At 44.7% G+C, this 15,383-nt stretch overlaps 1 protein-coding gene across 10 annotated transcripts in view; it reads left to right on the top strand.

The window, feature by feature from the left end:
* LOC140395721 (C-Jun-amino-terminal kinase-interacting protein 4-like) overlaps positions 1–15,383 on the top strand; it is a 272,454-nt gene that overhangs the window by 133,175 nt on the left and 123,896 nt on the right. For 7 of the 10 annotated variants that reach the window (XR_011936285.1, XM_072483849.1, XM_072483857.1 and 4 more), the window contains exon 4: positions 10,664–10,758. Coding sequence is in view for 9 of the 10 variants with exons in the window: in XM_072483849.1 (XP_072339950.1) it covers positions 10,664–10,758 (95 nt within the window). In the remaining variant the exon portion in view is untranslated. Of the gene's footprint in view, positions 1–10,663; positions 10,759–11,212; positions 11,598–15,383 lie in introns of those variants that run through there. The other 3 variants (XM_072483855.1, XM_072483856.1, XM_072483858.1) reach the window with 3 other exon arrangements.

Raw genomic sequence — 15,383 nt, 5'->3', positions numbered from 1 at the left:
GCATGAGACGAGGGCGCTGATTGGCTGGCAAGTGGGCTCTGATTGGTCGAGGTGTTGACGTGGAGCATGAACCAGGGAACAGTTAACTGCCTAGCTTTTGTCAATCTTTTGCTAATGCCTGGGTCTGTTTGATGCAATCCACTAGTTATTAGGAACCACAGCATACGTACCTGGCATTACACTGCCACTGCTATCAGTTTCTGGTCATGAACCGAAACCTTGGGTTTAAAATAAAGCTTTCCTGGAGCAAACCAGTATGTTATTTCAGTTTTCATCATGCTGATCATAAGGTCAGAGCTGTTACATGCATTGAAGAATAAGTCCATGTTACATTGCATGTTCACCTCTGAACTGCAAGCTAGTGGACAGTCATTGGCAAACAGCGAATCGTGAAGTATATTCTTAGAGACTGAACCTTTGCATCAAGTCAGCTAGATTGAACAGCTCCTTATCTGTAAATTATCTGATTTTGATACCAGCATAAGCATTGTAGGATCATAGAATCTACAGTGCAGAAGGAGGCCATTCGAGCCATCGAGTCTGCACCGGCCCTCAGAAAGAGCACCCTACTTAAGCTCACACCTCCAGCCTATCCTCGTAACCCAGTAACCCCACCTAACCTTTTGAACACTAAGGGGCAATTTATCATGACCAATCTACCATCCTGCACATCTTTGGACTGAGAGGAAACCGGAGCACCCGGAGGAAACCCACACACACACTGGGAGGAAGTGCAAACTCCACACAAATAGTCACCCGATGCCGGAATTGAACCCGGGTCCCTGGTGCTGTGAGGCAGCAGTGCTAACCACTGTGCCACCATGCCGTGGAGGACATCGGAGTGTATGGCAGAGAAATGCATGCTGAAGAGGGTTGGCACTAGCGCACAGCTCTGTTTAACTTCAGAGGTGACTGGGAATGGGAGTGATCTGCCCGCGGAGAGCTGCAGGTTTCTGTTTTCTCCTGAATTCAGTAGTACTGAGGGCAGCTGTGGAACTGTTGGCGCTGGCCAAATTTAAACAGCACAGACAAGGAGGAGTAGATAGAGATATTTCAAAACTGCATAATTCATTCGATGCAATATGCTGCATTGATTTCATGAGGGAGTGAGGCTGTTATGATGAGATTTATTTATCTTTGTGTAAAGACAATGCAGATGTTTACAACACTGGAGGAGGTTGCTTGGTCCATTGTGCCTGTGTTGGTTATTTGGCACAGTGCAAAAACTAATCCTGCTGGCCTTGTTTCCCAGCCAGGCCTACAGAAAAGATCCCCAGCATGTTTAGCCTTTTTTGAAAGGTATAATCTCTCATTTCTGGTTGATCTATTTTGTGCCTTCTCCAGTGCCTATATTTGATTCACAATATGCAGACCAGAACCGTTCAACAAAATTCCAAATGTGGTCTAATTCAGATGATAAACAAGCTGAACAAAATTTCTCTACTGTTCAAATTTATCCCCCTGGAAAAGAATCTCGGTGCTTTGATTTGTCCGCTCTTGCCTCCTCCACAATTCAATAGGTTATTGCTGATCTGATTGTAATCTCAACCCCACATTCCTGCCTACCCCCAAGAATCTTTCACTGCACGGCAGCACGGTGGCACAGTGGTTAGCACTGCTGCCTCACGGCGCCGAGGTCCCAGGTTCGACTGTCTGTGTGGAGTTTGCACAATCTCTCCGTGTCTGCGTGGGTTTCGCCCCACAACCCAAAGATGTGCAGGGTATGTGGATTGGCCACACTAAATTGCCCCTTAATTGGAAAAATTGAATTGGATACTCTAAATTTTTTAATTTTTTTAAAAGAATCTTTGACCCCTTGTTAATCAAGAATCTATCCAGCTCTGCCTTAAAAAGTTTCAAAGACTGCGCATCCACTGCCTTTGGAGGAAGAGAGTTCCAAAGGTCCACAGCCCTCCGAAACAAATTCTCCTCATCTCTGTCTTAAATCAGAACCCCTTAGTTTTAAACAGTGACTGTTATTCCACAAAAGTAAACATCGTCTCCACATCCACCCTGTCAAGAACCCTCAGAATCGTGAAGGTTTAGATTAAGTCACCTCTTTCTCGAAAAACTCCTGTGAGTAAAAACTTAACCTCGCCAACCTCTCCACATAAGACAACCCATCCTTTCCTGGTATTAGCCCAGGAAACCTTCTCTGAAATGAAAAATGAAAACCGCTTATTGTCACAACTGCTTCTATTGCATTTGCATCATTCCTTAAATAAGGAGACCAATACTGTATCCAATACTCCAGATGTGGTCTCACCAAGGCCCTGTACAACTGAAGCATAACCTCCCTACTTATGTAATCAATTCCCCTCCGAATAAACAATAACATTCTATTAGCTTTCCCAATTACTTGCTGTACCTGTATACTAACCTTTTGTGATTCATGCACTCAGACACCCAGATCCCTCTGAATCGCAAAGCTCTGCAATCTCTCACCATTTAAAAAAAAAAGTTCTTTTTATTCTCCCTGCCAAAATGGGCCATTTCACATTTGCCCACATGATACTCCATTTGCCAGATCTTTGCCACTCTTTTAACCTATCTCTGTCCCTTTTGTAGCCTCCTTACTTCCTCTTCCCAAGTTATTTTCCTACCTATCTTTGTGTCCTCAGCAAATTTAGCAACCATGCCTTTAGTCCTTCCATCCAAGTCAGTAGTATGAATTGTCAGAAGTTGAGGCCCCAGCACTGATCTCTGTGGCACATCACTCATTTAGTCCTGCCTACCAGAAAAAGACCCATTTATGCCTGCCCCCTGTTTCCTGTTGGCTAGTCAATCTTATATCCGTGCCAATATGATCCCTGTATTCCTCCTTCCCTTTTTGAATAAATGATATACATTTGCTATCTTCCAGTCTAATGGAACCTTCCAGGGAATTTGGCACAATTGAAACCAATGCATCAACTGGGCTGGTTGCGCAAACGCGCCCAGTTCTGCGAGTTCAGGCCGACATTATCAGAAGTGCTGCGAGACTGGTTGGTTTGCGGGATCAGAGATGGGGCACCCAAGAGCGTTTATTGAGTGAAACTGACCTGGACCTCAAAAAAACGACTGCGATGGCTTTGTCCCAGGAGTGTGCAGAACGCGGTGGCCAGGAACTCGGAGCGATGGCTGTCCTGAACCTCGGTCGCCTAGCTCTCCCGTGTGGCAATTCCGGACTCCCGCCATTGGGAGTTACGGTCCGGATGGAACTGGATACCGGAGCTGAGATCTTAGTGATTAGCCGCTGCACATATGACCAAATTCGCTCAGGGATACGTGCCTTAGCATTGAGAGATGCTGCTGTCTGGCTGATGATGTATGCAGGGGAACCATTGGAGATTGCGGGCACCTCGGAAGCCCCAATGGAATATGGGGCTCAGTTGGTAATCTACCACTAATGGTGGTGAAAGGTTCAGGCCCACATTTGCTGGGACTGGACTGACTAAAGTGCTACCAACTGGACTGGCAGCGAGTTTGTCGAATGTACCCTAACGGGGTATTGGCACACTTCCGGGGGTGTTCCAAGAGGGCCTCGGTGACATCTGGGGGAGGGGTTAGGCCATCCAGCAGGCACGTACCAAAGAATTCCACTGAACTCCATTTACTTTTGGGCCTGGTCAACTATTATGGGAACTTCATCCCGAACTTGGTGACCGTCTTGTCCCCACTGCACCCAGAGGGCCAGTGGTGGATATGGGAGCCGCTGCAGCAGAGAGCGTTCAATAAAGTAAAATGGCGATTGTCGTCTTCCCATTTGCTGACTCACTTTGAGCCATCAAAGCCGGTTTGCTCACATATGACACCTCGCCCTACTGAATCAGGGCCGTCCTGGCACACCGGATGGACGATGGTACCGAGAGACCCATTGCGTTTACTTCACGCATTTTGGTGGCGGCAGATTGAAATTATGCCCAAATAGAAAAGGAAGGTTTGTCACTGGTGTTCAGCATAAAGCAATTCCATCAGTATGTTTATGAACATACATTCATGGCTTATACCAACCATAAACCCCTCTTGGACAGGGGACTGGTTATAACCTGACACGAGCCCCAGGAATCTGCAACATCAGAGTCTCTGTGACCTGAATCTGATTTACTCAGATAAGGGTGTGGGGCTACCCCCACTATTCCTCGGACTGCTGAGATATAAATACCCAGCCCGGGTGTGGGCGGGTGCGGGAGACCCTTTGGGGAGTCGGGGGTGTAGAACTAGGAGAATAAAACCAAACTTTGCTACAGTCATCACTTCTGAAGTGGTCACTTGCCTGAGATTTCTTCCAAACACGATGCAAAGTTTATTCAGGAGATGTTGTTCACACTATACTGTTGCTAACTTTTGGTTCTTAATTTGGCTCTATTTAATCAAGTTTGCTCAAGAGTCGCCAGGTATCTTTCAACACCGCCACAAGGTTCAGAACCGAATACTGATCAATGACTCGATACACCAGTTAGCAAGTTCAAAAGCAATGCTCATTTATTTACACACAGTCAAATCTACTCATGCATAAACTCTACAAACTAAACTACCACTATTACTAAGGCCTATACTTCGTTCGGGCACCCACTCAGTCAGAGGAACAATGGCCGTTGCTCAGTTCTGAGGCTGCTGGGTTGAGCTGTTTACAGGGTAGCAACTAGGAGCGTCTATCTCGTAGCGTGCATTGACTTGGAACTTACTTGGTCTGCTGTAGCTGCTAGGCTGGTCTCTCTCTTCGCTGAGAGCCAGAGCCAAAGCCAAAGGAGAAAGATTCTCCCTTGGGGAATACCTCTTATACTGTAAAGAGCTTCGCGCTCTTTTGGGTGGGACTTGAACTTGGGCTCAATTAATTGGGCCTTTCCCAATCATTCTTATCGATCTTCCTCCAATAGAGGGGTGGTTGCTGGGCGTGTCCTGGGTGGCCGTTGGTCTGCTTTGTTTTAGTCTCTTCTGGCGCCGGGGTGTCTGCCTTAACATTGTTTATCTAAATGTTTCCCTTTTGTCCCCGGAGATGGCTCATTAGTATGTAGATTGCTTGGTAGTTTCTGTCCTGTCTGAGCGTTTAAGGTTCTAATCAACAGACAGAGCTTGCACCTGCTTGTTTCTCAGTATTGTCCAATTTTCCCTGCAGTCTTTGCAAGTGTCCATTTTGTAACCGGGACGTGGGCATCCCAGATGGCTACAATACAAGATGGAGAACTGAAGCCGGCGCCAACACTCTGCTGACGTCACTCCAGATCTCACAGTGTTCCACCAGCAGGGATGTATTCCTTAATAAAGAACACCCCTCCCCCTTTACTACTTTAGTACAAATGACAACCTTTCTTTTTTGTGGAACTTTCTTTTTTGTAAAATATTTTTATTCTCCATTTTCACATTTTCTTCATTTGATGCTGTGTCTTGTCCGTGTTGCATAAAATGTACTGTGCAGCAAGAGGTCATTCAGCCCAACTGATCCATACCTGTGTTTATTTTGTACATCGGTTTCCTCCCACTCCTCTTCTTCTCAACCTATCAACATACTCTTCTCTCCCTTTCTCCCTCGTGCTTATTTAGCTTACCGTTAAATCTATGTGTGTCTCAACTGCTCCTTGTGCTAGCAAGTGCCAAATTCTGTGGGTAAAGAGGCTTTTCTTAAATTTCCTGCTGGATTTATTAGTGACTATCTTGTATTTACGACCCCAGTCCTGCTTTCTGTGTCAAATTGATTTCCTGCCTGTCAATCCTTTTGAATTATTTTATGCTCCACTTGAGCTGTTGGTAATCCTTCCACTTTTGTGCTATCAGCAAACCGGGATAGTGTGCTCTCTCTGTCCAAAGTTCAATAGCCTTTGATAGGCCACAAAATGGTTCATCTTTTCTTTCTTGAATTAATCCTAAATGTGTTGTTTCTTCTATTTGAACTAATTTGCTGTATTTCGATTTAAGCTTGAATTTCCGTAACAAGCTTGCTTTGACGCACTTCATTGGATGCCTTTTGAAATCCATACACTGCATTCCCTTGATCCATCAATTCGCTATTTTAATATTAAAAGATTTTTATTATTGTATTTTAATATTTTTAAAAATGCATGTGAACACACCACAGTTCATCTTTAAATCCAAGAAAAAGCTGCGACATGATTTGTTGTGTATAATTGGTTTTCTCAATCACTTGTTAAAAAAATGTCCTTTTCAAATGGAAAACAGCAGATTGCTCTTCTGCCCCCACCAGGGTCACCACATAGTGGGGTATCAACAAAGGTGATGCTCTGTGCAGAGGTTAACTGAAACATACTATTAGTACAAATACATGATGTGGAGATACCGGTGTTGGACTGGGGTGAGCACAGTACGAAGTCTTACAACACCAGGTTAAAGTCCAACAGGTTTGTTTCGATGTCACTAGCTTTCGGAGCGCTGCTCCTTCCTCAGGTGAATGAAGAGGCCTGTTCCAGAAACACATATATAGACAAATTCAAAGATGCCAAACAATGCTAGGAATGCGAGCATTAGTAGGTGATTAAATCTTTACAGATCCAGAGATGTGGTAACCCCAGGTTAAAGAGGTGTGAATTGTATCAAGCCAGGACAGTTGGTAGGATTTTGCAGGCCAGATGGTGGGGGATGAATGTAATGCGACATGAATCCCAGGTCCCGGTTGAGGCCGCACTCATGTGTGCGGAACTTGGCTATAAGTTTCTGCTCGGCGATTTTGCGTTGTCGCGGGTCCTGAAGGCCGCCTTGGAGAACGCTTACCTGGAGATCAGAGGCTGAATGCCCTTGACTGCTGAAGTGTTCCCCGACTGGAAGGGAACATTCCTGCCTGGTGATTGTTGCGCGATGTCCGTTCATTCGTTGTCGCAGCGTCTGCATGGTCTCGCCAATGTACCACGCTTCGGGACATCCTTTCCTGCAGCGTATGAGGTAGGCAACGTTGGCCGAGTCGCACGAGTATGTACCGCGTACCTGGTGGGTGGTGTTCTCACGTGTAATAGTGGTAGCCATGTCGATGATCTGGCACGTCTTGCAGAGATTGCCATGACAGGGTTGTGTGGTGTCGTGGTCACTGTTCTGAAGACTGGGTAGTTTGCTGCAAACAATGGTTCGTTTGAGGTTGCGCAGTTGTTTGAAGGCAAGTAGTGGGGGTGTGGGGATGACCTTGGCAAGATGTTCATCGTCATCAATGATGTGTTGAAGGCTGTGAAGAAGATGACGTAGTTTCTCCGCTCCGGGGAAGTACTGGACGACAAAGGGTATTCTGTCGGTTGTGTCCCATGTTTGTCTTCTGAGGAGGTCGGTCCGGTTTTTCGCTGTGGCGCGTTGGAACTGTCGATCGATGAGTCGAGTGCCATATCCCGTTCGTACGAGGGCATCTTTCAACGTCTGTAGATGTCTGTTACGCTCCTCCTCATCTGAGCAGATCCTGTGTATACGGAGCGCTTGTCCATAGGGGATGGCTTCTTTAATGTGTTTAGGGTGGAAGCTGGAGAAGTGGAGCATCATGAGGTTATCCGTGGGTTTGCGGTAAAGCGAAGTGCTGAGGTGACCGTCCTTGATGGAGACGAGTGTGTCCAAGAATGCAACTGATTTTGGAGAGTAGTCCATGGTGAGTCTGATGGTTGGATGGAACTTATTAATGTCATCGTGTAGTCGTTTCAGTGATTCTTCGCCGTGGGTCCAAAGGAAAAATATGTCATCGATGTATCTGGTGTATAACGTCGGTTGAAGGTCCTGTGCGGTGAGTAGGTCCTGTTCAAACTTGTGCATGAAGATGTTGGCGTATTGGGGTGCGAATTTGGTCCCCATGGCTGTTCCGTGCGTCTGGATGAAGAACTTGTTGTCGAAGGTGAAGACGTTGTGATCCAGAATGAAGCGGATGAGTTGCAGAATTGTGTCTGGAGATTGGCAGTTGTTGGTGTTGAGTACTGAGGCTGTTGCAGCAATGCCGTCGTCATGGGGGATGCTGGTGTAGAGTGCCGAGACGTCCATTGTGACGAGGAATGTTCCTGGTTCAACTGGTCCATGGGTGCTGAGTTTCTGTAGGAAGTCCGTCGTGTCGCGACAGAAGCTGGGTGTACCTTGTACGATGGGTTTCAAGATGCCCTCGATGTAGCCAGAGAGGTTCTCACACAGGGTCCCATTGCCTGAAACGATAGGGCGGCCTGGTGTGTTGGCCTTATGTATTTTCGGGAGGCAGTAGAGATCTCCAATGCAGGGAGTACGTGGGATGAGAGCACGTAGGGTGCTCTGAAGATCTGGATCCAAGGTCTTGATCAGTCTGTTAAGTTGGCGGATGCGTTCCTTGGTCGGATCTGCAGGTAACTGTCTGTAGTGTTCTTGGTTGTTCAGTTGTCGGTATACTTCTTTGCAGTAGTCCGTTCTGTTCAGTACAAATACAGGAAGAAGTCTTACAACACCAGGTTAAAGTCCAACAGGTTTGTTTCAAACACTAGCTTTCGGAGCACTTCTTCCTCAGGTGAATGAAGAGGTAGGTTCCAGAAACATATATATAGACAAAGTCTAAGATGCAAGACAATGCTTTGAATGCGAGCATTTACAGGGAATTAAGTCTTTACAGATCCAGAGATAGGGGTAACCCCAGGTTAAAGAGGTGTGAATTGTCTCAAGCCAGGACAGTGGTAAGATTTTGCAAGCCCAGGCCAGATGGTGGGGGATGAATGTAATGCGACATGAATCCCAGGTCTCGGTTGAGGGCGCACTCATGTGTGCGGAACTTGGCTATAAGTTTCTGCTCGGCGATTTTGCGTTGTCGCATGTCCTGAAGGCCGCCTTGGAGAACGCTTACCCGGAGATCAGAGGCTGAATGCCCTTGACTGCTGAAGTGTTCCCCGACTGGAAGGGAACATTCCTGCCATGGTCTACCTCGTATGAGGTGGACGAGGAGCAGTTTGTGTTTCTGTGGAACAAATGCATTGAGTGAGCTTCTCCTGGCTGGCAACGTCGAGTAAATCTGCTCTGTAATGGTTATCTGCAGAGAAACACCCTGATTGAAGATTTCCACCCCAATTTAATGTAGATCACACCGGTGTTGTGAGAATAGATTTTCGCTGTAAAGTTGGGTTTATGATCTTGTGCTCAATGAAGAAGGAACTTTAACATACTGATCCGTTTAAATACAGTAAAGAATTGTCATTAACTTGACGCAGTGGTCTGTTCTGCGTGGTAAAACATTTAATTGGTGAATCTTGACGTTATATGGGAACTCGCTGGTTGCAAAATGTCTCAATTGTTATTTTCTCAGAGAATTATGATAACTGGAGTCCGAGATTAACAGTATCACACAGCACAGAAAAGGCCCTTCAGCCCATCGTGTAAACACCTCGTCATTCTAATCCCATTTTTCACTACTTGGCCCACAGCCTTGTGTGTCCTGGGATTACAAGTGCAATTACAAGATTAACATGGAATATTTTGGAGCTTTGTTGGGGCCATTCTTTGCTCCCATTAATATTTCTAAGATATTGGCAGGATCTCAAAACACTGTCCAAACTATATTGGTGGCATAGTGGTATTGTGGCTGGACTAGTAATCTATAATATATAATAATCTTATTATTCACAAGTAGGCTTATTAACACTGCAATTAAGTTACTGTGAAAAACCCCTAGTTGCCACATTTCGGAGCCTGTTCGGGTACACAGAGAGAGAATCCAAAATGTCCAAGTTATCTAACGGCACATTTTTCAGGACTTGGTGGGAGGAAACCGGAACACCCGGAGGAAACCCATGCAGGCACACAGAGAACGTGCAGACTCCACACAGACAGTGACCCAAGCCAGGAATCGAACCTGGGACCCTGGCTCTGTGAAGCAACAGTGCTACCCACTATGCTACCGTAATCTAGAGAACCAGAGTACTGCTCTGGGGATCCGGGATCAAATCCCACCACTGCAGGTGGTGAAAATTGATTGAATAAAAATCTGGAATCAAAAGTTTAATGGCAACCACGCAACCATTGTCGTTTGTCATAAAAATTCATCTGGTTCACTAATGTACTTTGGGAAGGAAATCCGCTGTCCTTACCTGGTCTGGCCGACATCTGACTCCAGACCCACAACAATGTTATTTACTCTTAACAGCTCCTGCAAGGACAATGAGGGGTGGTCCAGCCAGCAACACCCACATGCCATGAGTGAATTAAGAAATATATAAATCTTCATTAAAAAAAATAATAAATTTAGAGTACCCAATTATTTTTTTTCCAATTAAGGGGCAATTTAGCGTGGCCAATCCACCTAACCAGCACATCTTTTTGGTTGTGGGGGCGAAACCCACGCAAACACGGGGAGAATGTGCAAACTCCACACGGACAGTGACCCAGGGCCGGGATTCGAACCCGGGTCCTCAGCGCCATAGTCCCAGTGCTAACCGCTGCGCCACCATGTTGCCCTCAATCTTCATTTCTTTAACCAGATTTTAAAAAGTCCTTAACTTATTTACTGAAAATGCAGTGAGAGTTTCCTAATCCCTCATCCATCCAAAATCACAAATGAGTTTTTGAAGAAATATAACTTCATAAATAATTGTCCAACCTTAGTGATTCAAAACACAAAACGTTCTGATATGAAAAGTAGGAGTGTTGCAAGCATTGCATTTTGAAGCAAAATGGCTTTAGCTTTCTAATAAAACACCAATTCGTGAAGTAATAAAGCATTGATAAACCTGACATTTTTTCCCCTCCGTCTTCATCGCAGATGATCCACAATTACATGGAGCACTTGGAACGAACAAAACTTCACCAGTTACTTGGGGTAGACCTGCAGGAACCTGGAGTGCACAACAGAGTTAGGTAAACTTCCTCGCTTTTGTTATCTCCTTTAGGCAGAATAAAAATGTCGATGTGTTTGGGATCATGTGATCAGTGACCCATTTGCCTAATAACAGAGCAGTGAACAATAGTTTGGCTGATGTCGGTCAAGTGCCCTGTATAATCGAGCAGTCGCTGGCTAATAGGCTGGAATTAAAACAATTATGCTGAGAGCAGTGATTAAATAGCTGTAAAGTTGTTGGTAAAGCAGCGTCTCTATTAATAATTGTTTTTCGAAGGATGGTTTTAGGCTTGTAAGTTTTTGGGTATGTTATGTAAGAGCCCAATCTGACCATTTGTGCTTAACAATGAGGGTTCCTTTTATGTACATGCATTATGTAAGCTGTGGATGTTTGCAGCCAATCAGCAGGGTAGTTGCGGAGGGTGCGGGGATGGATAACGGAGTGATGGTTGCGAGTGCTGCAGCAGTGATGCTGAGGTGATCGGCGTTGGATTTTAAATATTAGCAGGATGATGTCATTCTGTGTGAGCTGCTGCAGAATGTAGCTCGTTGGGTGTGCTGATGGCATTGTTTCGAACACACGCTTTTGTGGCTGTGGTTGAGTGACAGATTTTTCAGTCCAAGGATACACCCTCAACCCCTGTGTAACCTTCCCACAGTGTTCTGGCCTCTGAACACAACCATGCCAGCACAGAGCCATGAGTCCTGGTTGCATGCTTCTGTTTGTGTTTGGCTTTGTTGGCGGGGCGGTGGTCATTAATTCAGCTATCCTGGTATCGATATCTGTTCTGCTGCTTGTGCACTATTCCGTTTCAACAGGCCTTCCAGCACTGACACAGAACCTTCCAAGGAAAATAAGGTACTCACAGGTTTTGTGGCCTATCCATGTGTGTCTCGCTGCTGTTATTTTCTGTTTGTGATGTTTCTCGTTATATATGCATATTCCTTTCTTCTCTTTCCCCCCCCCCCCCCCCCCCCTGTTTGACCCGACTTAGCAACTTATTAAAATGCTTGTATTTAACTGAATAAGAGTGCACGTCCTCCTTCACAGCATTTTATTATGCCTTTGTTAAATGTTCACAGTCATAGTCATAGAATTTACAGTGCAGATGTTGTGAACATCCTTTTTTTAAAAAATGCAGAATGTATTCCTTGCAAGTATTAAGGATTCTAGTCTCTTTTTTTATTTGTATCTGAATAAAATAGCTATTGTTTCTGAAAATCTAAATAAATACAGTGAATGGTATTGTTGCACTAGGCATTCCGTGGATAATAGTTGCAGCACTGTCTGAAAGCGGTACAGTTCTGTTTAGTAATATTTGTGCTTTTTATTACTTTTCTCGTGCCACAAGTACATAAAACTAACTTGTAAGTTGGTAGCAATGTGTAGTTGACAACTAGTTGGTGACAATTTAGTTGTGTGCATTTCCAATGAAATAAATTTATTCCAGTTCTTGGGACATTTTTGTGTGATTTTCTTTTAAGTTAACTGAATAAAGCATTACTTTGTTTCAATGTACTTATTGGAATACTACCGCATGTTCAAATGCTGTGCTTTGGACCTGTGAAGGGGCAGTAATTTATTTATTTTAATGTGAATTGTAATGCAGTTTAAAAGGTTTTACTAGCTTGCTACATATTAACTTAAAGCAGCCAAACTGCAAGTTTAACTAGTTTTCTGAATACATTGTCGTTTTGAATCTTACAAATTACACTTGTTCCTGGAATCAGGAACCCATTTTGTCATCGGTTTTAATTATTCCAGGCTGCAGTTAAAAGACTTGGATCTCGAGCTTCATTGCAGTGTTCAGAAATTTACAATTATTGGTTTAAGAGTTGATAATTCTGATGTTTTATGGTTAGTTTGTATGTCAGCTGATGAAGAGATAACGTAGTTAAACACCGAAGCTTTAAGTGCACCGAAGGAGTTAACATGCAAAAGATTAGGGCTGCCAGCGTGTTAATCATTCATGTGTAAATTCACATTGTATGAGAGGAGTCACAACTTCAAACTGTCCTGTTTGTGAGCTATGACCATTGCCAACCGGGAGAGTTGAATATTAAAGTTGCAGTGTAAATGTATCCTTCTGGTTTACTCTTGAGGTTGTATGTTAAATTGATTTTATAATTCATAGAATAAGTGAAAAGATGCATTAACAACTGTATTTCACCAATTGTGAACTTGAACGTTGTCATTTAAATCTGTGATGTTCATAATGCGACTTGAGAGCCACTTGTGACCCGCTATTTTCCATCTGTGACCCCCCCCCCCCCCCCCCCCCCCCCCGGGAGACTTGCTATTCTCTGCGTGACTGGGCCTTTGCCTACTTTCCAACTATGATATTGCTGGATCTGTGATAGCGACTGGTGTAAAAATTTATATAAGATGGATGGGTACTGGGAGTATGGCCCTCAACAATCTGCTACAACCTGGAATAAAGTTCCTCACAGTGCAAATGCGATGGCCACATTCTATCAAGATTTAAACAAAGCATGAATAAATAGCTTGTTGTTGTATTCCTTTACACTTGTTTTGTTCACTTGTTTCTAGTATTGTTCAATTTTTGGAAGTGACCCTTTTTGCAAGAGTTTCACTCTCACGAATACTTCTTCATGCTGAAAGAGGTATTATAGGCTCAATCTAACCGTGGTAGTTGAGCTAATGTTATGATCTTGATGCGGAGATACCGGTGTTGGACTGGGGTGAGCACAGTAAGAAGTCTTACAACACCAGGTTAAAGTCCAACAGGTTTGTTTCAAACACTAGCTTTCGGAGCACTGCTCCTTCCTCAGGCGAATGAAAAGGTATGTTCCAGGATCTGTAAACACTTAATTACCTTCATCCCCCACCATCTGGCCTGGGCTTGCGAAATCTTACCACTGTCCTGGCTTGAGACAATTCACACTTCTTTAACCTGGTGTTACCCCTATCTCTGGATCTGTAAAGACTTAATTACCTTCAAATGCTCGCATTCGAAGCATTGTCTTGCATCTTTGAATTTGTCTGTATATATGTTTCTGGAACATACCTCTTCATTCACCGGAGGAAGGAGCAGTGCTCCGAAAGCTAGTGTTTGAAACAATGGACTTTAACCTGGTGTTGTAAGACTTCTTACTGTTATGATCTTGAACACAGATATGCTTGCATTGTACTCAATATTCAGAAGTGGATTACTACTTGGAACTATGATGTTGTTGCCATTACAGAGACCTGGTTGAGGGAAGGGCAGGATTGGCAGCTAAACGTTCCAGGATTTAGATGTTTCAGGCGGGATAGAGGGGGATGTAAAAGGGGAGGCGGAGTTGCGCTACTTGTTCAGGAGAGTATCACAGCTATACAGCGAGAGGACACCTCAGAGGGCAGTGAGGCTATATGGGTAGAGATCAGGAATAAGAAGGGTGCAGTCACAATGTTGGGGGTATACTACAGGCCTCCCAACAGCCAGCGGGAGATAGAGGAGCAGATAGGTAGACAGATTTTGGAAAAGAGTAAAAACAACAGGGTTGTGGTGATGGGAGACTTCAACTTCCCCAATATTGACTGGGACTCACTTAGTGCCAGGGGCTTAGACGGGGCAGAGTTTGTAAGGAGCATCCAGGAGGGCTTCTTAAAACAATATGTAAACAGTCCAACTAGGGAAGGGGCGGTACTGGACCTGGTATTGGGGAATGAGCCCGGCCAGGTGGTAGATGTTTCAGTAGGGGAGCATTTCGGTAACAGTGACCACAATTCAGTAAGTTTTAAAGTACTGGTGGACAAGGATAAGAGTGGTCCGAGGATGAATGTGCTAAATTGGGGGAAGGCTAATTATAACAATATTAGGCGGGAACTGAAGAACATAGATTGGGGGCGGATGTTTGAGGGCAAATCAACATCTGACATGTGGGAGGCTTTCAAGTGTCAGTTGAAAGGAATACAGGACAGGCATGTTCCTGTGAGGAAGAAAGATAAATACGGCAATTTTCGGGAACCTTGGATGACGAGTGATATTGTAGGCCTCGTCAAAAAGAAAAAGGAGGCATTTGTCAGGGCTAAAAGGCTGGGAACAGACGAAGCCTGTGTGGCATATAAGGAAAGTAGGAAGGAACTTAAGCAAGGAGTCAGGAGGGCTAGAAGGGGTCATGAAAAGTCATTGGCAAATAGGGTTAAGGAAAATCCCAAGGCTTTTTACACTTACATAAAAAGCAAGAGGGTAGCCAGGGAAAGGGTTGGCCCACTGAAGGATAGGCAAGGGAATCTATGTGTGGAGCCAGAGGAAATGGGCGAGGTACTAAATGAATACTTTGCATCAGTATTCACCAAAGAGAAGGAATTGGTAGATGTTGAGTCTGGAGAAGGGGGTGTAGATAGCCTGGGTCACATTGTGATCCAAAAAGACGAGGTGTTGGGTGTCTTAAAAAATATTAAGGTAGATAAGTCCCCAGGGCCGGATGGGATCTACCCCAGAATACTGAAGGAGGCTGGAGAGGAAATTGCTGAGGCCTTGACAGAAATCTTTGGATCCTCGCTGTCTTCAGGGGATGTCCCGGAGGACTGGAGAATAGCCAATGTTGTTCCTCTGTTTAAGAAGGGTGGCAGGGATAATCCCGGGAACTACAGGCCGGTGTGCCTTACTTCAGTGGTAGGGAAATTACTGGAGAGAAT

Source organism: Scyliorhinus torazame, chromosome 18, assembly GCF_047496885.1.
Source record: "Scyliorhinus torazame isolate Kashiwa2021f chromosome 18, sScyTor2.1, whole genome shotgun sequence".
NCBI classification, from domain to species: domain Eukaryota; kingdom Metazoa; phylum Chordata; class Chondrichthyes; order Carcharhiniformes; family Scyliorhinidae; genus Scyliorhinus; species Scyliorhinus torazame.
The sequence above is the reverse complement of the archived record's forward strand: the minus strand, read 5'-3'. Positions and strand labels throughout refer to the sequence as shown.